Source organism: Thamnophis sirtalis, unplaced genomic scaffold (assembly GCF_051295495.1).
Source record: "Thamnophis sirtalis isolate CommonGarterSnake01/CBP01778 unplaced genomic scaffold, rThaSir2_p1.2 scaffold_2, whole genome shotgun sequence".
In the NCBI taxonomy this organism is placed as follows: domain Eukaryota; kingdom Metazoa; phylum Chordata; class Lepidosauria; order Squamata; family Natricidae; genus Thamnophis; species Thamnophis sirtalis.
The window spans coordinates 143,519,124-143,542,219 of record NW_028261382.1 but is presented as its reverse complement, the minus strand read 5'-3'; the positions used below and the strand labels follow the sequence as shown (position 1 = coordinate 143,542,219).

General features: G+C 39.4%; 1 protein-coding gene across 12 annotated transcripts in view; it reads left to right on the top strand.

Annotated features, from left to right (window-relative positions):
• The window catches only part of DTNA (dystrobrevin alpha), a 176,958-nt gene that overhangs the window by 114,286 nt on the left and 39,576 nt on the right, over window positions 1-23,096 (top strand). For 5 of the 12 annotated variants that reach the window (XR_015695651.1, XR_015695650.1, XM_087707096.1 and 2 more), the window contains exons 11-12: window positions 20,172-20,243; window positions 21,210-21,302. The exons of 4 other annotated variants lie outside the window; for them this stretch is intronic. Coding sequence is in view for 6 of the 8 variants with exons in the window: in XM_087707096.1 (XP_087563222.1) it covers window positions 20,172-20,243; window positions 21,210-21,302 (165 nt within the window). In the remaining 2 variants the exon portion in view is untranslated. The remainder of the gene's footprint in view (window positions 1-20,171; window positions 20,244-21,209; window positions 21,303-23,096) is intronic. 3 more of the 12 variants (XM_087707097.1, XM_087707106.1, XM_087707105.1) reach the window with 1 other exon arrangement.

The following is a 23,096-nucleotide window of genomic DNA, read 5'->3' as shown; positions in this document are numbered from 1 at the left end:
TGGCCTGTTACTACAACTCAGAGCCAGAAAAAAGAGGTTATTTAAAGCGAATGTATGAATTATGGAAAGAACAATATCCAGATTCAAATGTTAGTGAACAACGACTAGCAGATCAAAGGCGATTTATTATACGGAATAAAGTGTTTAGTGAAGTTGAACTTGAGGAAATTCAGGCAAATTGCAAAACCAAAAAAATAATATCACAAGCAGAAATAACTGATATTCAAGACACATCTAAAGACATTATAGTAGAACTCCCAGAAGAAGCTCTTGGGGAGGAATAACACCACCACCACTAGAACCAGTTATCACTGAACCAATTGATGAACTAACTCAAAAACAAAAAGAATTGAAGGATAAGATCATGGAGCATTTTCTGCTTAATGAGGAAAGGCAACATTTACCATCACTAAAAACTGTGCCTAAGAAAATTTTGGCCCCTATCATGAAAATGGTTAATGCAGTGTTTTCAACAATTGAATTGGGATCCATCTTGGAAACGAACCAGTTAATGTACAGCGCAGCTGTAATAGTCACTAATGAACTAGGCATTAAAATCAATGTACCTAGTCACACAACAGAAAAAGCATCAAAGCCAAAATGGAAAATCCGATTAGAACAAAAAGTCAAAAAATTAAGGGCAGATGCTAGTAACTTAAAGAACATGCATGAGCAACGGCTTAAAAACAACAAAACCATAGATCAGCTAATCAGAAGATATAGATTGGATACAAGAAACATCATTGAAGCTGTAGAGATTGTAAAACAGGGGATAACAGCAACAGCTAGAAAAATTGAAAGATCCGAGGCACGAATCATCCAATATAAACAAAATCAGCAATTTCGATCAGATCAACGGCGTTTTTATCAAAGTCTTAATGTGAATGGTGACACCAAAAGTGAAAACCAGAAAAGCAGGCCACAGTTGAATTCTGGAAAGAATTGTGGGAAAATGCAAAGGACTACAATAAGGAAGCAAAGTGGATACATGACTTTGAGAAAAGCATTGGCAACAAACAAATGCTGTTGTTATTAGAAATAACAACTGAGATGGTCAAAAATCGAGTAAAAAAGGTAAAGAATTGGACATCACCTTGAAAGGACCAATTACATGGTTTCTGGCTCAAATAGCTGACCAGTTTACATGCAATATTGGCCAGGCAACTGAATGAAATTTTACAAAAGGGCCAAATTGATGAATGGTTGACAACTGGAAAAACATACTTGATTCAGAAAGATGCAACTAAAGGAACAACACCTGAAAACTACAGACCAATAACATGCTTGTCAACAACCTTCAAATTACTCACAGGCATTATTGCAGATAACATGATGGATTATTTGGAAACAAACAACATCTTGCCAGTAGAGCAAAAAGGCAACAAAAGAAGGAGCAGGGGCACTATAGATCAGCCCCTAATAGATAAAATGATATTAGAAAATTGTAAGAACAGAAAAGCGAATTTGAATATGGTCTGGATTGATTACAAAAAGGCATTTGACTCACTGCCACATAGTTGGATCATAAAATGCTTAGAAACAACTGGCATTAGCAAAAATATTACATCCTTTACTGAAAAGGCGATGAAACAATGGAGAACTGAGTTAGCAGTAGGGAATGAGATCTACGGAATGGTTAATATCAAGCGAGGAATTTTCCAGGGTGATTCACTTTCACCTCTTCTCTTCATCATCGCAATGATCCCACTATCAGTAATCTTAAAAAAAATGAAATTAGGCTATCAAACAGCCAAAGAAGCTGAAAATTTTTTGCATTTACTATATATGGATGATTCGAAACTCTATGGAAAGTCAGAAATAGAAATCCAATCATTGACAAATACAGTCTGAGTATTCAGCACCGATATTTCAATGCAGTTTGGCATGGAAAAATGTGCCACTGTATCCATAAAAAGAGGCAAAATCACTGCATGTGAGGGAATTGAAATGCCCAATGGCCAACTAATTAAATGCAACGAAAATAAAGCCTACAAATACTTAGGCATTCTGCAGTTGGATAACATCAAGCATGGAGAAGTAAAAACTATTGTCAGGCGAGAGTACACCAACAGAGTTAGGAAAATTTTGAAATCTAAATTGAATGGTGGAAATACAATCAAGGACATAAATACCTGGGCAATACCAGTTATAAGATACACAGCTGGTATAGTTAACTGGACACAAGCTGATTTGGACCTTTTGGACCGAAAAACCAGGAAACTAATGACAATGCACTACAGTTTACATCCACGTGGTGATACTGATAGACTATATCTGCCCCGAAAATCAGGTGGCAGAGGATTATTACAAGTGAAGCAAACAGTTGAAGAAGAAAAACATGCACTGGCTGATTATTTAAAAGAAAGTCAAGAACATCTATTAATCGAAGTAAAAAACAAAAATCTACTGAAGGCCCAACAGACGAAACAAGAATACAGAAAAGATATGATAAAATCAAGAATGGAGAGTTGGCAGAACAAAGCACTGCATGGCCAATTTCTGGAAAAAATAAAAGATAAAGTGGACAGTGAACAAACTTGGTTATGGTTAACAACAGGTACATTAAAGAAAGAAACAGAGTCACTAATCCTGGCTGCGCAAGAACAAGCTATCCGCACAAATGCCATTAAGGCCAAAATCGAAAAATCTTCTGATGATGCCAAATGCAGACTTTGCAAAGAAGCTGATGAAACTGTTGGTCACATACTCAGCTGCTGTAAAAAAATCGCGCAGACTGATTATAAATTGCGGCACAATTCAGTAGCACAAATGATCCATTGGAATTTGTGCAAAAATTATAATATTGAAACAGCAACAAACTGGTGGGAACATCAGCCTGAAAAAGTCACCGAAAATCAGATGGTCAAGATCTTGTGGGATTTTCGCATACAAACAGACAAAATACTGGCGCATAATACACCAGACATCCCACTGGTTGAGAAAAATAAGGTCACAATCATAGACATCGCAATACCAGGTGATAGCAGGGTCGCTGAGAAGGAACATGAAAAAATCGCAAAATACCAGGACTTAAAAATTGAAATTCAACGACTATGGCACAAACCAGCAGTGGTAATTCCAGTGGTAATTGGCGCACCGGGTGCTATTCCAAAAGCACTGGAATTACATTTAAAACAGTTAAAAATTGACAAAATCACCATCAGTCAAATGCAAAAAGGCGCACTGCTTGGATCTCCACGCATATTACGAAAATACGTTACAACGTCCTAGGCCCCTGGGTGGGGCCCGACTAGTAACCAATGCCAAATCCGGTGAAACAACTGGCCGCTGCGATACAATTGTATAATAATTATATATTTTTTAAATTTATTTTATTTTATTTTTTTGTTATGTAAATGTGTTTTATTTTCCATTTTCATTTTCGTACAGTCACACATATACTGTACAGAACTGGGGCCATATAAAATTAAACAATAAACACAGCCATTCCTCTTGTCAATAATACCCCCCAAAATAGAAACCCAATGTAGCTCTTCAACCCTCCAAACACCCTTTCTTTCACCCCCCTCCAACTTTCCGTCTTCCCACCATCATTCCCCTCTACCCCCACCATCATTCCCCTCTACCCGGGGAGGTGGTAGACGACTCGGAGCGGCGCTGGATGAAGCTGGGCAGTTGGTTTGTTTGCCGCTGCCTCCTTAAGCGCCCCCCCCTGCTCCATCGGCCCCACCGGCTTGCGAAATGCGGCGCCCTCGGCTCCTTTTGTCATCTTTTGTTTTCGCTCTCATAGTACTTGGACTGCACTAGACTATCCCAGAGAAGGGGCTGGCCTGGCAAGGCACCGGGTGAGATCAGGCAGTTGCCTTTGTTGCCCCTGTGACCCTTTTGGATGCCCCCCCCTCCGCCCCATTTAATCTGGCCTTCTTTTCGGTGTGGCTTGTCCTGTGTGGATTTTCACGGCTACGGGGCCCTTCTTGCCACCTGGCTCCCCTTATTTACAGTAGCTGGATGTTTGGACTTACAATCTGGCCCACCTAGTGTGTCTACTACCACCCGTGGAGGCTCAGAGATGTCATCTCAGCCCTTTCAAAGGAAACTCCTCCGGCCTTGGGCACAGTTTTTGGGACGTGGAGGAAGGGAGAGGGGCGGAGCACCCCTCTCTGGACTGCACCCCCTCATTGAACCCTTTCCAGAACTCTCACCAGACTTACAGAAGAGAAGGCTAAGACTATTAAGATCTTTTACACAAGCCTCATACGTTCTCTGCACGCTGCGCAATTTTAATTTTTAATTGGTATGATGAGTGTATGAGATTGCATGTGATTGAGCGAATGTTCCCACTTTTTTATTACCCTATATTGCTGTATTTTATGTGTTTTTAATTATCACGTGGGGATTGTCTGAGTGAACGAATGAGTGTGTTTGATTCGGAGGGCCTGTCAGGGAATGCGGGAGCTATAGGTGCGGTTGGGGGGACCACGGACACGGGAGTGGGCCAGAGCATTACGGTCGTAACGGGGAGGGGCAGATATGGCGGGGACTTTAGGGCTGGCCATTACCGGGGAAGGAGGGTTCGCTACGTCACAGAGATCCCTCCTTCCGGCCCTATGAGTCCCACTCCGAGGCCAGATGGCGCGAGTAATCAGGACCCTGGTCTCCGGCTGTTGTCGCTAAATGCCAGGTCTGTAGTTCACAAGGCTCCCCTCGTCCGGTCACACATATACTGTACAGTATTTAATTTTAGACGAGGGGGCAGACCTGGCATGTATTACTGAAACCTGGCTGGGCCCGGAGGGAGGAGTCCCCCTCGTAGAGATGTGCCCAGAAGGATTTCAGGTGCTTCATCAGCCGAGAGCTCAGGGAAGGGGTGGGGGTGTGGCTATTGTCATTCGGGAGTCTTTAGTACCTCGTAGGATCCCTGCTCCAGAGCTTGTCGGGTGTGAGTCCCTGCTGGTGAAGTTGGACCTCAAGGGTCAAGTGCGTCTGCTGCTAACGTACCTGCCTCCCAACAGCGTTGCAGCAGCCCTCCCCTCGCTCCTCGAGTCGGTAGCCGAGCTAGCAATTGAGTTCCCCAGGCTTATGGTCCTGGGGGATTTCAATCTGCCTACGCTCGGTGAACACTCTGATGGGGCGCAGGAGTTCATGGCTTCCATGACAGCCATGGGCTTGACCCAGATAATTCGGGGCCCAACCCACTCTGCGGGTCACACGCTCGACCTCGTATTCCTCTCGGAGCAGTGGACTTGTGATCTTGGTCTGAGGGATAATGAGATCATACCCCTGTCGTGGTCAGACCACTGCCTACTGAGGCTTGACTTTCGAAGGCCAAACCCCCACTGTAGGGAGGAGGAACCGACCAAGTGGTTCCGCCCCAGGCGACTTATGGACCCCTTGAGGTTCCAGACGGAGCTTGGGGTTATTCCTGATACTCTCGCCCACAGTCCGGTGGAGACTCTGGTTGCTGCCTGGCACTCGGCAGCATCGGAGACCCTTGACCGGATTGCGCTACTACGGCCCCTCCGAGGCGGCGGATCCCGGAGGCCTCCTTGGTTCACCAAGGAGCTCCGGGAGAGGAAGCGCCGGAGGAGACGCCTAGAGCACCTGTGGAGGTCCGATAAATCCGAATCGAACTGAGCACTCTTAACAACCTGCACCAAGGAGTACATCAGGGCACTTAGGGCAGTAAAGAGATCTTATATTGCCACCTTGGTTGCGTCCGCTGAGTCCCACCCAGCCACCCTGTTTAGGATAACCCGCTCCCTCCTAAATAGGAGGGATACGGGGGAACCCTTGCAGGGTAGGGCTGAGGATTATGCCCAATTCTTAGCGGACAAAGTTGCTCGGTTTCGGTCGGATTTGGACTCCTCCTCTGCAGATCCAGCCGAGGCACAAGAGGATGAATTGGTAGATCACCCCTGGGTTGAGTTTCAGGATGTTGCCCCTGGGGACGTGGACAAGGCCATGAGAGCTGTGAGTGCCTCCACCTGTATACTGGACCCGTGTCCCTCCTGGCTGGTTGCCAACAGCAGCGAGGTGACACGAGGCTGGATCCAGGCGGTTGTTACCGCCTCCCTTCGGGAGGGGCACTTCCCCGCCGCACTTAAAGCGGCGGTGGTGAGACCCCTCCTGAAGAAACCATCTTTGGATCCAGCTGTCCTCAACAACTACCGTCCAGTCTCTAACCTTCCCTTTGTAGGGAAGGTTGTTGAGAAGGTGGTGGCCTTCCAGCTTCAATGGTCCTTGGAGGAAGCCAGTTACCTTGACCCCTTCCAGTCGGGCTTCAGACCTGGTTACAGCACAGAAACCGCTTTGGTCGCATTGACCGATGATCTCTGGAGAGCCAGGGATGGAGGCCATGCCTCCATCTTGGTTCTCCTTGACCTCTCGGCGGCTTTCGATACCATCGACCATGGTATCCTTCTGCAACAACTGCGGGAGGTGGGGGTGAGAGGCACTGTTTTGCAGTGGTTCTCCTCCTACCTCTTGGACAGGTCGCAGTCGGTGTTGGTTGGGGGACAGAGATCGACTCCTAGGCCCCTAACATATGGGGTGCCGCAGGGGTCAATCTTGTCCCCTTTACTATTTAACATCTACATGAAACCGCTGGGTGAGATCATTCGGAGGCATGGGATAAGATACCATCAATATGCGGACGATACGCAGCTGTATCTGCCCGCCCCATGCCAACTCAATGAAGCGGTGGACGTGATGAACCAGGGTCTTGAGGCCGTCAGGGACTGGATGAGGGCAAACAAACTTGTACTCAACCCCGAAAAGACCGAGTGGCTGTTGTGTTTCCCTCCCAATAATTTGGCTTGTGTTCCATCGCTCAGGCTGGGGGGCGAAACATTACACCCCTCAGACAGGGTTCGCAACTTGGGAGTCCTCCTGGACCCACAGCTGACTTTTAATTACCATCTGTCGGCTGTGACCAGGGGGGCATTTGCCCAGGTTCGCCTGGTGCGCCAGTTGCGACCCTACCTGAACCGGGAGGCTCTCACAACAGTCACTCGTGCCCTTGTGACCTCTAGGGTTGAATACTGCAACGTGCTCTACATGGGGCTGCCCTTGAAGAGCATCCGGCGACTTCAGCTAGTTCAGAATGTGGCCGCGCGAGTGATCATGGGCGCACCTCGGTTCGCCCACATAACACCTATCCTCCGCGAGCTGCACTGGCTACCTGTTGATCTCTGGGTGCGCTTCAAGGTGCTTCTTACTACCTATAAAGCCCTTCATGGTAGTGGATCTGCGTACTTGAGAGACCGCCTCCTGCCAATCACCTCCTCTCGACCCATTAGATCTCACAGATTAGGCCTCCTCCGAGTGCCATCCGCCAGCCAGTGCCGGCTGGCAACTACGCGGAGGAGAGCCTTTTCAGTAGCAGCTCCGACCCTCTGGAACGATCTCCCTGTGGAGATTCGTACCCTCACCACCCTTCAGACCTTCCGCACAGCCCTCAAGATCTGGCTATCCCGTCAGGCCTGGGGGTAAAGAGTATAATCCGCCCCCACCCGAATGTTGAATGAATGTTGCTCGATTTTAATTATACATTGTGTTATATGTCATTGTATGTTTCCCCTCCCATACAAGTTGTTAGCCGCCCTGAGTCCCCTCAGGGAAAAGGGTGGCCTATAAATAAACTTAACTACAACTACAACTACAACTACTACCCTACTTCCCCTCCCCCTCTACCACACCTCTCTCCCAATACACTCCCTCTCTTCCTTCTCACCCTCCCTCCAATCCTCTCTCCCACCCTCTCTACCCCTCTTTCTTCTATCCCTCTACTCCTCCCTTCGGTGTATTTCTACTATCTATTAATATATTCAGCTTGTCCTATTTTTACACTGGAATTAAAGAGCAACAGTATACAAGTGCAATCGTGTTACTTTAAAATCTAGCAGATACTATATATCCCTCCTCCCCCCCCTCCCCCCTAAGACCCCACCTCCCTTCCCCCCCCCTGACTTCCCAGAGCCCGTACACGGTGTAGATTTTTAACAAACACAGTCTAAAATATATTAAGACAAAGGAAATTAAAAAAAAGAAAGTCAATAACATCGCTGCGTTGAACTCAGCTTCTTCCTGTTGCACAAACTTTGAGCAGTTTAAATTATTCCTAATCTTAAGCATTGGCCATCTGGAATTTCTTAGTCCCGTATTTGTTTTGTGTATAGTCAATCCATTTTTTCCACTCTCGTTTATATCTCTCATTTGAGTGGTCTTTAAGATGTGCCGATATTTTAGCCATCTCGGCTAGATTTGTAACTTTCAATGTCCATTCTTGAGTTGTAGGCAAGTCTTCCTTCTTCCAGTATTGCGCCACCAACAGTCTTGCTGCCGTTATTAGGTGCAGAACCAAGTTGGTCTCTACCGCTGTAAAGTCAGTACATATACCTAGTAAAAATAACTGAGGAGTAAACTTTATCCTTCTTTTAAAGATATTTTGCATGATCCACCACATTTTTATCCAAAATGCCTTAACCTTTTGACAAGTCCACCATATATGAAAATATGTAGCATCGAGAGAACCACATCTCCAACATTTAGGCTGTACATTCGGATACATAGAAGCCAGCTTTTTAGGATCTAAATGCCATCTATAAAACATCTTATAAAAATTTTCTCTCAGGTTTTGTGCTTGTGTAAATTTCACATTTCTTACCCATATTCTTTCCCACGTGTCCAACATTATTGGTTCTTCAATATTCTGAGCCCACTTTATCATACAATCTTTAACCAATTCCGTTTCCGAATCCATCTGTATTAGTACATTATATATCCTCTTTATATGCATTAAGCTTTGATCTCTTATTTGTTTAAACAAATTATCCTCAACTTGGATAAAACCAGTTTTTGGGTCTATTTTCCACCTGGCCTGTAATTGGCCATACTGGAACCATGTTTGAGCTACCTTCTCCTCTTTCAATACCTCTAAAGATTTTAGTTGTAGAACCCCCCTTTCCAAAGTGAGAAGTTGTCTGTAAGTGGTTCTATCGTGTTTTTGTTCTATATTCATATTTTCAATTGCATGTCTAGGAATTGCCCACATGGGTAACTTATCATTTAGTTTATATTGATATTTTTTCCAGACCCGCAATAAAGCATTTCTTAAGATATGACTTTTAAAGTTCTTATCCAATTTTTTGTTGAATAACAAGTAAGCATGTCAACCATATACCAGATCATGTCCCTCGATATTCAGTATTCTATCATTGGTTAAATGGGTCCAATCACTAATTGCGGATAGCGCCACTGCATCATAATATAATTTTAGGTTAGGTAATTTCAATCCTCCTCTCTCGCGTACATCTTGCATTATTTTCATCTTTACCCTCGGCTTCTTTCCAGCCCATACAAATTTGTTGATACCCTTCTGCCATTCTAAAAGATTCGCATCTTTTTTAAGTATAGGTAGCATTTGAAAAAGAAATAAAATTTTTGGTAAAATGTTCATTTTCACTGCCGCTATCCTACCCAGCAAAGATAAGTGCAATTTCTCCCATTTTTTTCATCTCTATCTGTATACTCCGCCAAAGTGGTTCATAATTATGCTTATATAGTTTCCCATTTGAAGTTAAAATATTAATTCCAAGATATTTGACTTTTTTAACTACCTCACATCCTAGCATCCCTCCTAGTTCTTCTTTTTGTTTAGTATTCATATTTATAGCTAATATTTTTGTTTTTCCTAAATTTATTTTAAAACCAGACACTTGACCATATTGATTAATCGTATTCATTAAAACCATACTGAATTCCTGCGGTTGTTCCAATATTATGACCAAATCATCCGCAAAAGCACGGACTCTGTATTCTTGCTGCCTAATCTTGATCCCTTTTAGACCATCCAAGCCCCGTATTTTATTCAATAATACTTCCAAAGTTATAATGAACAATAGTGGGGACAAAGGACAGCCCTGTCTTGTACCTTTTCCGATTTGAAAAGCGTCTGTTAAACTTCCGTTGACTATGATTTGAGCTGTTTGCTGTTGGTATATTGCTTTGACCGTAAAAAGCTATCTCCTATCTGCATTTTTTGCAATATCTTCAACAGAAATTGCCAATTAACTCGATCGAAGGCCTTCTCAGCATCCAGAAATATGAACGCAGCAGGGATTTCGTTGTTCTTTCCCAAATATTCTAATGCATTAATGATTAGTCTAACATTACTCTTCATCTGTCTCCCCTATAAAACCTGTTTGGTTGGTATGTATCAATTGTTGAATAACCACCATTAACCTATTTGCTAGTATTTTAGTAAAAAATTTATAATCTACATTAAGTAATGAGATAGGTCTATAATTTTTTGGTTGGGTAATATCTTGATCTTCTTTGGGTATCAAAGATATAAACGCTGTCTTCCAAGATGGGGGCACTTTACCTTCCGTTTGAATTTTATTAAATAGTTCTCTAAGAGGTTCTACCATTTCTAACTGTAAGTTTTTATAGTAAACCACTGTCAAGCCATCTGTGCCTGGCGCTTTCCCTAACTTTAGTTGTTTGATTACCTGCAAGATTTCCCCTGAGGTTATTGGTTGGTTCAGATTTTGCCTGTACTCTTCTCTAACTAGGGGTATTTTCTCTTTATCTAAGTATTTGTCTATATCTAAACCCTTAATTTTGTCCCCTTTGTACAATTCTGTAAAAAATTCACGAAATGCCTTTTGAATCTCCTCCTGTTGAAACACCTCCTTCCCTCTATAACTTAATTTGGTTATATTTCGAATTTTCCTTTTTTTCCTAATCTGATAAGCTAACCATCTGCCCGGTTTATTTGCGTTACAAAAAGTGTTGTGTTTTGCATATAATAAACTAGTGGCTACCTGGTCAGAGATCAACATATCAAATTGGGATTTTAATATGGTGATTGCTTCCTTAACCTTTGTATCGCCTGGATTCAATGTTAACTCCAACTCTTTCCCTTTAATTTCCTCTTCCAATTCTTTTCGTTTTTGCCCTTGTTTATGCCTATGTATTTTGTTTATATTCATCAGTACTCCTCTCATATACGCTTTGCTTGCATCCCATACAAATTCCATAGATGTACCCTTATTCATATTCAGAACAAAGTATTCAGATAACCATTTTTTACAATCATTAATGTACTTTTCATATCTGAATAAGTTTTCATTCAGCCTCCAAGACCTTCTTGCCTGCACTACCCTTCCCAATTCCATCCAAACTGGGTTATGATCCGAAAGGACCCTCGCCGCAATCTTTGTCTTCTTCACCCTAAAAAGTAAATCATTAGTGATTAGTATAAAATCAATCCTTGAAAGGGATTGATGTCTATCAGAAAAAAAGGTGAAGTCATATTCCTCTGCGTTTCTTTCTCGCCAAACATCTCTTAATTCGAAGTCGTCCATCATGTCAAAAAAAGTTTTGGGTAACTTAGCTCGGATTTTAGTATTTGGGCGAGAGGTCTTCTTATCTCTTTTAGTGTCAATCACGCCGTTCCAGTCACCCAATAGTATACAAGACTTAAAGTCCCACTGTACTAATTTAGCATGAAGATTTCTATAGAATCCATCTTGCTGTTGATTAGGAGCATAAATTCCCAAAAGTAATGTCTTTTTCCCTTCTAAGATTAAGTCTAGCGCGATATATCTTCCAAAGGGATCTGCTTCAATTAGTTCAGCCTTAATGTCTTTTCTTAAGTATACAACTATACCATTTTTCTTTTCCGTAGCAGAGGTCACAAAATGTTGACCAAGTTTGGGGTTAAACAAATATTTTTGATCAGTTGATTTGATATGAGTTTCTTGCAGACAAATTATATCATTCTTGAACTGTTTAAGATAGTGAAATATTTTCTTTCTCTTCTGTGGAGAGTTCAGTCCATTGACATTCTATGTCAAAAACTTAGTTGTCATTTTTGGTTGCCTGAAGCTTTTTTAGAGCCTCCTGCATGGCCTGTTTAACCTTTGGCCTAGCTCCTCCCATGGCTTCTGAGCTTGTTGCTGTAACTCCTTGATCAATGGCCGGTGATTGTTGAGGTTGTTGCATTGTAGCTTGTTTTTCCATTCGTCTGGTAGTCATACGGCTAGGTCTTTGTTCCATGACTCCTTTCCGGGAGGAGGAAATGGTGCGTTTTGTCTGGTAGTTGTGTGGTTTGCTGTCTTATCTTGTCCTTCTCATGGTCTTTCTCCAGATCCAGATGATTCAGGGTGTCCCACCTTCAGAATATTGTGATAGAAATCTCGAGCTTTCCATACAGAGTTGAGACGATATCTTTGCTTGTCAAATGTAATTATAATACCAAATGGCACATCCCATCTATACTGTATCTGACGGTTTCTGAGTTCTTCCACTAGAAAGGCATAGTCTCTCCTGGCTCTTAGCATTTGAGGTGGTATTTCTTTCAAGACAATCAAATCCTGACCGCCAATTTGAAGCCTGGTGTTATAGGACTCTTGTAATATCATGTTTCTGAGCTCTCTTGTGGTGAAGTATATGACTACATCTCGGGGGAGTTGCTTCTGCTTTGCCACCCAAGAGTTAACACGATAAATTTTATCAATCTGCCAGTCAAAGTTGGACCCCGGTCTTCCCGCCAGATGGTCAAAAGCCTCTGAAAAAATCTGTTTCAAGTCCTCTTGTTTATCCTCACGCAACCCCCTGACTCTTAATGTGAGCTCCATCTGCCTGTACTGTATCATAATCATTTGTTTTTCAGCGTTTTCAACTTTTTGTTGCACCACCTCTGTTTTGGATGTCAAATTGGTATTAGCTTCGTTAAAAACCTCTAGGTTATCTTCAATTCCAGAAACATGTTCTGTCAATACAGTTACAAGTTCCAGCATATCATCATTTATTTTGGCAATCCTAGTATCAAGTTTATCATATAAGTCCGCCTTAAACTCTTTTATCTCGTTCTTTATCTCCTTTCTGAATTCTCAAAAAGTTTCTAAATTCTGCTCTCTAAATTCTCTAAAAGTTTCCAAAAAAAATTCTTTCGTTAGCAAATCTCCAGTAGGGGGCATAGAGGATGGAAGCTGCAACTTTGTGCCAGGTATGGGGGATGTGCTTCTAGGAGGAAGTTTCGGCCCAAGATTTAATTTTGATGCCATTATGTCTTATCTTCAAGCAATTAATCAAACTCTACTGGCCCGCGGTGCAGCTTACGAGAAGAAAAGTATTAAGTCACCCCTTTGTTAGTTCTTTAGGATTTTTCAAAAGGTTTCAGAAAAGGGCGTTGTAACAAAGCAGCTCGGCATATTCAGCGCCATTTTGGACTTCTCTATATCAGAAATATATATTAGCAAAGTTGATAAGAGGAAAGTCTTGTAAACTCTTCAGAGAAGTGAAACTAATTAATAAGATACTGCTAGCCGACTGTTCCTCCCTTTTTGCAGAAAGTTTGCAGAAGGTTTCAAAAGATTAGCATTGTAACGAAACAGTTCAGCATATTCACCTCTGTTTGGAATGTCTCTATATTAGCAAAGAGTCTTTTAAAACTTTTAAAAGTTGATAAGAAAAAAGTCTTGTAAGCTCTTCAGAGAAGTGAAACTAATTAGTAAGAAACTGCTGGCTGCCTGTTCCTTTGATCTTTTTTATCACTGTTCTTTGCAGAAGAATTAGGAATGTGGCAAGAATTAGGATTGTGGAATGCACAATCGCCATTTTAGGAGCTTATTTTTTAAGAAAAAAAAACCAAGTGCACGAAGGAAGCTCTTGTAAAAAATGAAACTAGGATTTTAAAAAAAAGCAGATAAGGTTCTCAGATACGGACTCTGCTTGTATTAATTTCAGATAAATAGTTCAAATATTGTCCTAAGTGGAGGTGCCTTACTTTGAGCCGTAATAAAAACAGCTAGGGATTTCCGGCACGGAGATATGATTCAGCCTCGGCTGGGCCCCCTTCTATTCGCAGCAAAAAAAAGCTGCAAACTTCAAAGGAAAAGCTCTTACCAGCTGGATCTCTCTCTCGCTCTTCTTTGCCTGAAGAATGAGGTATCTACCAGATGTCTAGGCAGATAACGCGACCAGAAACCCGGGGGCAGCTCTTATTAAGCTACCACCATCAGCAAGGTCCCGCCCAGGAAGTCCAATAATAATATTTTTATAGTTTGAATTGGGTTTCATATTAATTCCATGTTAATTTGAAATTTCCAATTTTTAACTTACTTACACTTTGTACAAGATAAGCATTCAAATGTACAATGTAGTTACAATAAATTAGTATCTGATGCTAGGTATGGGTAATTTACAAACTTCTTGTTGTTGTTATTATTGATAATGGCACAACATATACAAAGGATTTGGATTTGCTACATTCCAGGAAGCAGCTAGGTTTATTACTGCTCCATTCGCCTCTCTGTTGCACAGTGACATCCCTGCCTGAGCTACTGGATTTCATGGCTAGCTTGCAGTTAAATCCTCAAGAATCATAGTTGCTCCTGAGAGTATTGAGACCATGGACATCAAGGCAGCCATGGACCTGTCCCAAATTATTGAGGGACTAATCCTTGACAGAGATCACAGAGATTCTAATTTTTATTTCAGGAAAGTTGGAAATTGATCTGAAGACATCACTTTCAATTCTGTAACATAGTCAGATAACCTCTGATTGCTTTTTAGTGCTCTCCTTCCCCATATTGAGGTAGGGCCTTTTCAATCAGTCCACCCAAAATACCTAATGAACTTATTAAGGTTTCAATAATATTTGAGGTTTTGCCCAAGATTCTGATGAATTGTCTATAGAGATCATGGTGGATGACTGAAGCCTTAGATTAAATTGTTCCTATGAGGTTCTTTGGTACTCTGAGGAGATCCGGGAGCTGAAACTCCAGAAAAGTATCTTCAGAAGAAACATTAGAACACTATTAGAGGAAAATGGAGAACAAATCCAACCAAGCACATGTAGTAGCTCATATTAAGGATAACATCATAGTAATAAGAATGGTAAAATATAGTTATTTCTCTTCCCTTGTCATATTTGCTGTTAACAGACCACTGCCCTTTTTGGTTATCCCACTTTTTGATAGGCAGGAATGAACCAAAATACCATCTTTTGGGCCCCTGTGAGGAATACTATAGGTATCCAGTAGATTAAATCACTCAGATTTGCTCAAAGTTGAACTTTAATCAGGCAGATACAAATGAGGTGATGGAAGCATGAACTGGCACAGTTAAGTGGAACAACTTTGGTCCTGTGACTTCTGAGGAAATGGATGAACTCTTAAGGCTTGTTAACCCAATTTATTCCTTTGCCTTGCCTCCCATGTTTTCTGAAGGCTGCTTCAAAGGGATAGGTGGTTGAGTAAATTTGGTGGCATCTACATCCACAAGATGGTGTGGTCCCACGTGGCAAGGAGTGTAGTGCTTCCCCTTGTTAAGATATTGTTAAATCCAACCTTCCTGGAAACTTTTATCCATTTCCAACCACCTTGTATTATCTGGGCTCTTCAATTAGGTTTCAGGTTGGGGCATAGAAACTGAAACAGAACATGATGAGCTCTGGGAAGACTGGAATGGTGATGCTATAAGCAATTTGGACATCCTAGGTCAACTGGGGCTTTTGCTAACAGCAGTCTGACTATCCTTATGAACCAGCTGCAGGATATGAGAATGGGGGACACAGTGTTATAGTGGTACTCCTTTCTCTGTGAATGATTACAGTGAGTGTTGATAGGAGAGGGGAGATTGACTTCCAAAGTAACCCTAATTTTGTGGAGTGACTCAGGGTTCAATACTCTTGTGCCTCCTGTTTAACTTCTATCTGTGGTCATCAGTTGGGGGTCAGGTATCATCAGTATATAGATAGTATTCAGTTATACAGCTCAACCACTAGCAAACCAAGCAATGCTGTCCAAACTTCTTCAAGTTTGCATGGGAAGCTATTGAGATATGGATGAGGATGAACAGGGTTGTGTTCAACCCTAACAAGTCTGAATATTTGTTCTTCCTGGATTTAAGGATTTTTCTTAGCTCCTACAGTGTGAATTTCACTGGTTGCCAAGTGTCATTCTCACCTCCCTTACCAGCCTTCAATGTATCTCTAAAAACTTTGTTACATCTTTAGGCCGGGGATTATGCAGGTTGGGCAAGTCCTCTTGTAGTGATGGGTGTAGTGATTGTAAGTTGTGCCTTTTGGCAGTTTCCCTTTGTATACCTGGGTTTTTTTTAATGCTTGGTTTTATATTATTTTATATTTTATTGTGTTTTTCGTTTGTAAAGCTTTCCAAAGTTGTCTGGGTGTCCTAGAAATGTGGTAAATAAACGTTTTCTCCCTGCAGTTATCTAGTTTGATTAATCCTATAATGATGTCTTTCATTTTACTTCCAATAGTTATTTTCTCAGAGGAATTCCCAAGGTACAGGTCTTATTCACGCATGCAGCAATTATGCTTAAATATCCTCAATGTCCTACTTTTGAGATTCTTAGAAATAGCTGGCCGGGCATTCTTGCATGATGGAAGTTTGAATATACTATACTGACCTGTTGATCTTACCAATCTAATGTGCTTACCCATACAATAATAGTTCTTCTAAAATCTATTCATTTTCCAAAGAATCATATAATACTCCATATGCAAAATATACCTGACTTGAATCAGATTTGATAAATCACAATTCTATATATATTTTTAATGGGAATTTGTCCATTAACTCTATAAATTTAGTTCCAAATAAACTGGTACATGACTGCATGTAAATCAGTATGCATTTTCACAAATGACATCATGAATATTATTTTTAAAACATATATGGTTATAAAGGAATGTAATATCTATAGATTCATTTTGTTGAACCTTTCTCAATTCTCATGCATATATCCAACTGTATTATTTCATTTTGCCTCAAATTGTGCTAAACATATTCCTACACAGTACACACCCCACACCCACCCACAAAAAAGAAATCAAATGAAGATCAGACTACTTTGAAGCTGATAAAACATCATAGACAGAATTCAAAATACAACATAACTCATTCTGAGTGTCTATGTTTTGTATGTGCATAAATATATATATAAAATAACAGTATTTTGAATTTAAAACAGGAAAATTAAAAAGCAGTAAAGTGGAGCTTGCTATTAAGCGACAAAGCAAAGAGTCTACCCGGTGTGCCCTTAAAAATAAATGAGGACACAGTGAATGTATTTAATCAATTTCCAGTAGATATTGATAACCTGAATAATACTTAATGAATTAAGCCAATTCAGTCTTTGCAACCTGTTACTATTCAGCAGCATTCAGAGCAATTTCCAGAAACCCCAGCTGCCTCCATTACATCTGAAGGTTATGAAGTAAAGTAGGAGTAGCCAGTCTTCAGGCTTACTCATTGAGTTATCTTTTTTCGGCCCTTAGAGTCCACTTTGCACATTATTGCTAAAACCTGATAGCATACTTTTCTGTCCTTTAAAGCGGGAAATCGTTGAAAAAGATGATATTAGCTCCCAAACAGACACATGAAAATTAAAAACCAAATACCTTCCCGCAGTTTCACTTGAATTCAATCTCACAAACACCCAAGTGTAATTTAGCTTTTGGTTAATGCCTGAGAAAAGAGAAATTTGATCTGATCTCATTTCAGTTAAACATCATCTGAAGTATCTCACTGTATTTTGAGTTCTAAATTATGTTTTCAAAAACAGCTTTATTTGTATGATACAAAGCCTTTAACTAGTGCAGTGCTAGGTTAGTCTATATTGCTACCTTATTAAAACAGATAATGCCTTGTTTCATCAAGATTTAAATAGAACGCTGGGACAGTATGTTTCTTACTATAGTATTTGAAAATATTTTTTACTACAATAATAGGACAAGTGTTTGAAATGAAATCAGATAAATGGCATGCTGAAACATATAGAGTAGATAGTTATTTTTCCCTTCATGAAAGTTAAATTCTTCTTTATTTTGTATTATTTTAATTCCTGTTCTTTGTATATATTTTGTTACTATGCATGTCTCCTCCATTGTTTAGTAGGAAATTAAGTTCAATATGTAACTGTTGATCAATGCATTGTGATATTCCCAGATGTTGTATCTGTCGATCTATCGATTTACATATACATATACAATTAAAAAATCATACAAAACAATTAAATGTATTATTTACAGAGAGATTCCTAACATTTGAGTAAAATGCTGCTGAATTCTACTTTATGTTAGTAGTAAGATGCTGGACTGGACTAGCAGATATCAGAATATCTTAGCATTCCAGTATTCTGGAGTCTTGCCTTGTTGCCAATACTTTAATGAAGGATTGAATGCAGCATATGAAAGAGATGAAATCTACCATGTTGAGGAACCCATGATATTCATCAAGAGTACAGAAAACTGCAGATTCTATGTCAAATTCCAAAAGGCTTGAGAGTTTAAAATATTTTCTGCTAAATTTCTAAAGTAGGGTTGAATAACTCCAATCATGTCTTCAGTTTGATCATCTTAATTCACTTGCAGATTTGGGCTATATTGGAAACCTGATATATTCATACCAAAAAGAATTAACCCTTAAACACTAGCATTTAATTTTGAATTAATATTTTGATATTTTAGAAATCAGAGAGAACTTACATCTCCTTTTATTCTCTGTTCCTAGTTATATTTATCATCATACATTTACCACAGATGGAGATACTAATATTTCTAGAAGTGATGCTCTTTTGAGAGATAAATGCCCTTTGGATACATTGTAATTTCCTTCAACATATAAAGAAATATTCCTAGCATAAATGAAAAAAAGATGTCCTACGTTCGTCCCATGTACAAATAGAACTTCTATTCAGACTGAAAACTGCTTCATGGGACTTGGAATCATCTTCTCCTGAATTAGATGTCAGTGATATAATGATGTGGACTCACAAAAACTTAAGTCCACATCATTATATTAATGTAGTAGCTGCAGATTGAGATTAAATAAATATAAAGTTCGTTTGGGACTAACTGCATTGTGCATTAGGTAAACTTTTTTCCCTTCATTATATCAGCTTCTGGAATTATGTTTTAAACAGAGGAATCCACTATTTTGAATGATATACAGCCATATATGGTTTGGCTATAATACAGTATTGGTGAAACTTGTCAGCAACGAGTGCCGAAAAGGGAGCTCCTGCACATGCGTGCTCATTTGGGACGCAACTCAGAAGTGGAGCAGCCAAGGGGGCATGAGCAGGCTGGAAAACGAACTTCCGGTTTCCAGCATGCACATGCATGTCAGCCGCCTAGTCTTTCAATTAGCTGGCCGGCGCACATGCTCACTCCAGAAAATGGAAGAATAGCTCTTCCAGTTTCCGGCTCTGCCTCACACATGAAGGCTTAGGTGATTGTCACATGCGCGCCAGAAATCCAGAAGAAGAACTTGCAACGCCACACATGCCAGACAACATGGCTCCGCGTGCCACTTTGGGGACACATGCCATAGGTTCATCATCAAGGTTATAATACAAATTATAGCCAGTAGCTGTCATGAAAAGCCTGCTTTTGGGAGTGACAAATAGGAATAGAGTAAAATGAAACTGCGACAAGGTTTTATAATGCTATTTATTTTAAATCTGTTTTTAAAATTCTTTCAAATTATATTTTTTCTCAGAACTGCATTAAAAATGAAATTTTGGTTTTTAAAGTACATATTTTAACATAAGCCTTAAATACAGCATGGAACTATCAGTGCAGAGATACCTAAATAAATATACTTTTATAAGTTTAAATTAAAGTCTTCACTAAGTGCTTCTTTAGTTTCATGTAGATTTTCTTGAATGTGGCAAGATTATTTTTCTGTGGTAACAGAAAGAACTGTGTTTTTATTGCATTCTCATACTTCCTGCAGAAACCCTTTTGGAAAATGATTTTTAAAGCGTTAGTATTTGTCACTTTTGTTTCATATGACGTCTAGTTTGCAACTCTTAAATAATTTTTAGAATCTATTTTTATTTAAGTACGTTATTATCAAAGTACATTTAGTTTTTATTTAAGTACGTTATTATTCCAAAATTGTTATAATTTAGTGGGCAGTGTTTATAGTTGTGAAAAATATTCTTTAGCAAAAAAGTGTTGCAAGTTGTTTTTACACTTATGCAATATTTAGTTTTATCATTATAGTTTTAGACTGCAATGTTGTAATGAAGTACTTACATTGTACTGGGAGAAGCATTCTTAGTTTTGAGTAGCCATTCATAATTTTTGTTATTAATGATTTAGGTTTCAGTTAGTGAACAAGTTTCAGTAATAGTTAGCTGTCAATATTTATTGTCTTATTAACTAGCTCTCCTTACAAGGATAATGAGCAGGACAAATTGCTGGCTAGGGCTGTTCCAGGTTTTTTGAAAGGCAAAGGGTAAATTTCAAAGGGCATTAGTAGTAGCATATACTAACACAACTAAAGCAAATGCCTTTTTCTTTCAATATATTATGTATTTTACTAAGGGTATAACCATAGATAGCTTTAATTACCACGCCAGAGGAATTATGTTCACATACACACGTTATACAATTTTAATGATTTTTTAAATATAATCTCTTAAAATATAATCCTACATTTTGCTGTGTATCTATCCAGATTTTATATTATGTGCAGATTATGTGCAGATTAAATAGCTCATCTGTTTTTGCAATTCAATAATGTAATATACCGTTCCTAGGACTATGTCCTTTTAACCGGCATTTGAAAAAATCATATATTTGTTCCTTCCTAAAAAAAATCTTTCCCACTGAAAACCTAGCATATCAGTGAGATGATCTACCTTTAACCTTCTCTCTGGTACACTAGGTTGCCTTATGTAAAGAATATTTTATGGGCACAAGCCTCTTCACATATAATCTTCTGCATGCTGTTTGAAAGTTTTCATTCCTGGGAACTATTTAACATGACTGCTCTGCTTATAAAGATTAGCACTACAGTAAAATATCTGTTATCATTGAAATTGTTTCTGAATATATTTGCTTCGGATTTGCAGATAAAATTAGCAGCTTTTGTAAGATTTTTTTTGTTTTACATTATGCTTCATGGTAGCACTAATCCTAGGCTAGTTTGTGCATGTCCTTGAGCATCACTGTCCTATTAAACTTTGTAAGTAGTCTGTATGTCCTGTACTAGCAAATTGATACCTTTGCTTTATAGGCCTGATGTCTTAAGTTCTGTCCTAAGCTCTACCTGCAATGGTTGGGTTTGGTAACAAACTGAAGAACATTTGACTGCGCGTTTGTAAATTCCCATTTCGCACTCTTACTTGCTCCTGCTTTCTCTGTTTTATTTCTCTTTGTCTGTCCGGACTACACCCTCCTTCCCTCAACTCTGTTTCAGGTTACAGTATAGCCTCGATGTTGCAGACAGGCTGGCTGATGAACATGTTCTCATTGGGTTGTATGTCAACATGCTCCAGAACAACCCCTCACGGTTAGTGCAGGCTGGGTGCCTTGGTGGGGTCTCTAGAGAAGAGGGACACAAGCCTGATCATCCAATGGAGATTCCTCAAGAATGGAGCAGATCTGACTCGATTGAAGTGGTCTTCTCATTCCCTTTTATTACCACAGCATGCTAAATTTCATAAATAGTTGCCTTGATTAGAATTATTGCCATGAATATTGATTTGCATTAGTGCTTATGATGCAATCATTCATGTATTTATAAATATTATATTCAATGGGACTCATTTATCTTAGTAGCATACTAATTGGTGTACAAACAGCCTATGTGAGACAGTTTAGGAATATTTTATATGCTCTGAGTACACGAAAAATATTTGGTTATAGCTCCCAATCCCTACAATATTTGCTGCCAATTACATTTTTTTTTAAATTGAGATTTTAAATTTACAAAGGGTAAATTATTAAATAAGGAATAATTATAATTATGTTTTGAGTATTTAATAATATTAACTGTATTTTACAAATTTAACATACGTTTAAGTTTTTATTTAGCCCTATTACTTACTACTTTACCATGATCCTATTTTCTTTCTAGAATGTATCCATTCATGGGCCAACTATAGCTATCAGGTCAAAAAAGTTTTCAAACTCCTAATCTACAAATACTGCGCAGCACACTCTTTTTTATAAAGGAGTGACTTCTAAGCAAAAAATATATAACCTTTATTGAAAAAGCTGTGGTAAATACAGATTTAACATACAGGTGTACTTGGAGAATTGGGGATCAAACTGTTAACAGTAATGTTACTGATAATTGTTTAAATTGTGTTTTTATTATTTGTGCATGTGCTTATTTTCCACTCTTTTTGTTATCTTATGTTTCACTTTAACCTTGTGAAATAGATGCAATTGTTGATCAGGCATCTAATAAGCCCATGGCTTAGTCAAGATTTCTGCCTATTTCTTTCAACCCTAAAATTATTTAAATTAGAGTGTATTGGATTTCCTCTTGACAAAAGTGTGTAAGGGAGTGTTCAATTATTAAAAGTGAAGAAAATCGACATCAGTCAAAGTGGTACTTCATCATGGTCTCTGGGATTCACATTGTTGATCTATGTGTTTGCATACAGCCACACTGAGACTCTTGTAGAGTTTATAGAATTCATTGGTGGGATCCCTGTCCCTTCACATACTGTGCAAGTAGGCATAATCCCAGCTTTTCTGTTTTTCAATTGTCACAACATCAGCACATTTGTCCTTGAACTGATCATCAAATTGCTTTTTCAAATATACATATACATATACATATACATATACATATACATATACATATACATATACATATACATATACATATACATATACATACATACATACATACATACATACATACATACATACATACATATATCCCCTTTTTGGAGAGTGTTCTTTTTTTAGCTTACTTAATCTTCTCTCATCTCTTCTTTAAAATACTTTAGAACTATGCAAGGATACCTTATCCTCTCATCTCATCTGACTTTTGGTTTTACATCCCTAAGGATTCTTTTTCAAACATACCAGTATTACTAGAGCAAAGTATCTCCTTCAGATAGGCAAAAACTGACTTTTTAAACTTTTGGTAAATCAAGTTGCCTTCCTTCCGGTCAACAAGCCCAGTGTCATTCATAAAAACAAGGTGATACAAAATCCAGCCCTGTTTTGCACTGTACTTTATAGATTGGGGTCACTCCAACTTCATCCTGGGAGCCAGTGTGCTTGGAAGAAACAATATCCCACCCTCAACAACTCAGCCATACAGAACAGCCATAGTGTAAAATGT